Source organism: Electrona antarctica (assembly GCF_951216825.1).
Source record: "Electrona antarctica genome assembly, chromosome: 7".
In the NCBI taxonomy this organism is placed as follows: Eukaryota; Metazoa; Chordata; class Actinopteri; order Myctophiformes; family Myctophidae; genus Electrona; species Electrona antarctica.
Window position 1 is genome coordinate 45,744,947 of NC_136812.1, and position 2,017 is coordinate 45,746,963.

General features: G+C 46.7%; 1 protein-coding gene across 1 annotated transcript in view; it reads left to right on the plus strand.

The window, feature by feature from the left end:
• Nucleotides 1-1,055, plus strand: part of nr5a2 (nuclear receptor subfamily 5, group A, member 2) — a 75,662-nt gene extending 74,607 nt beyond the window's left edge. The window contains exon 7 of the mRNA XM_079505788.1: nucleotides 710-1,055. Coding sequence (XP_079361914.1) covers nucleotides 710-957 — 248 coding nt within the window. The 3' untranslated portion in view covers nucleotides 958-1,055. The remainder of the gene's footprint in view (nucleotides 1-709) is intronic.
• Nucleotides 1,056-2,017: the final 962 nt, after the last annotated feature.

The window sequence follows — 2,017 nt, forward strand, 5'->3', positions numbered from 1 at the left end:
TACTGAGCCAATGGCCGCGGCCATTTTGAAGATGCGCGCGCATCCACTTACATTGCCTGCTCTGTTTTCAGACGGCTTTATCTCACAGAAGCGACATTGCAGGGGTCGCTTTGTCCCAGACAAGCGTTTTCAACGGCCTGTAGCAGGTCCACTTTTTCCACCACCGACCGAGAGAACAAGCACCAGCTTCGTGAACACACACGGAATAGTTTCATAGTAAAATGCGATTACGGATATTTGGCTCTTCAAAGTAAGTGTCACGCGCGATAAAACCCTGGCAGGACGCGACGGAGGGATTCAATAATGGTAGCGGTAAATGGGTTAAGTCTCTGTTCCGTTTTGTGTGCACTGGTTCTCAAACTTTTTTAATTACAAGGACCCCCATAACTCTGAGAGAGTGTACAAATGGAACCAAATGGACCCTTATACCATCCATTTGGTTCCATTTGTACTAGGGATGTCCCGATCACGTTTTTTGCTCCTGATCCGATTCTGATTCTGATCAATAGTACAATATAAAAAAATCATCAGCTTAATGATAGTTAGGAACCAAATGGACCCTTATGGGACAAATGGAGGTCCTTGGGATATATTTTCAAATGGGGGGTCTGCAAGCGGATGAGTATGATTTTGGGGGATCCTTTGAGGACCACTGGTCTAACTAAGCAACCTCTAACCTGTCCCTTGTCGTCCCCGTCCCCCCATGCAGACGTGAAGAATCTGGAGAACTTCCACCTGGTGGAGAGCGTGCAGGAGCAGGTGAACGCGGCGCTGCTGGACTACGTCATGTGCAACTACCCGCAGCAGACGGACAAGTTCGGCCAGCTGCTGCTGCGGCTGCCCGAGATCCGCGCCATCAGCCTGCAGGCCGAGGAGTACCTGTACTACAAGCACCTGAACGGAGACGTGCCCTGCAACAACCTGCTCATCGAGATGCTGCACGCCAAGAGAGCTTAAAGAGGTGGGGGCCTAGGGGGGAAGACTACGTTACCCACAATGCAACTGTACCCAGCACCCCCCCCCCCCAAAAAAATACTCTGCCCTCGCTAACACTAAACGGTCTTTCGCTCCTGCGAGGCGACTGCTAGTTCTCTGTGGACGGACGGAGGAATTTGTTTGATTTGTTGCGCGGCGTTTGGCGGCGAAGGGACACGGTAGACGCAAAAGCCTGAAAGACTGAGGACTCCATATTCAGAGACACACACTTTACAGACATGATATGGAAACCGAACAGACTCGGCTTATCAATCCCTTTACTCCTTAGAACGGACGGTCAGAGCCGTCGCTTCTTCTCCCCGGCTGTACAGACTCTGAGTGACGAGAGAAGAAGAAAAAAAATAAAGGAACGAATGCTTGAAGCTGTACTTTGTGTGACTCTTATCGGTATCTAATTTGTCTGTACAAATAAACTATCAAGGTGATGCAAAGACTGGCAGACTGCAACTAATTATTTAATTAAAAAGGAAAGAAAGATAAATAAAAAAAGGCCCACTGTATTTTTCCGCCAAGTTACACTGTAAGAGGCTTTTTGTACAGAGAAAAGAGTAGTCCTCGCGAACACAGTTGGTGAGGATACTTGTGACGGTTTCATTTGGTAGAAATATCTTGTGTCTGTGTGAGCTGGCCTTTCAGACGTCAGCGTTGGTACATACGGTGAAGACAAGCAGGCAGGCTGTCGAGTTGGGCTAGAGATCTACTACCTTATAACGTTGCTGTCGGGCAGAAACCTTGTATCTCCATAATATACATTATACAATATTTCCCTTTTGTTTGTCTTTCTTAAATTGATAGCCTACTTCGTCATGCTCCAGTGTCACACGCAAGTAGCAAAGATAGCTGATGTGCAATCTCTCAACGCGTCCCGATGCGACACGTCGTGCGAATGTTGATCTGCTATTTTACATAACTTTTAAGCTCTTGTGCATATTTCTTGTCATTTGATACTAAAATGATACAAAGACATGTAGCCTAAGTATAAATCTGTGTTTGTATTGCACAATCAAACCAAACATTTATT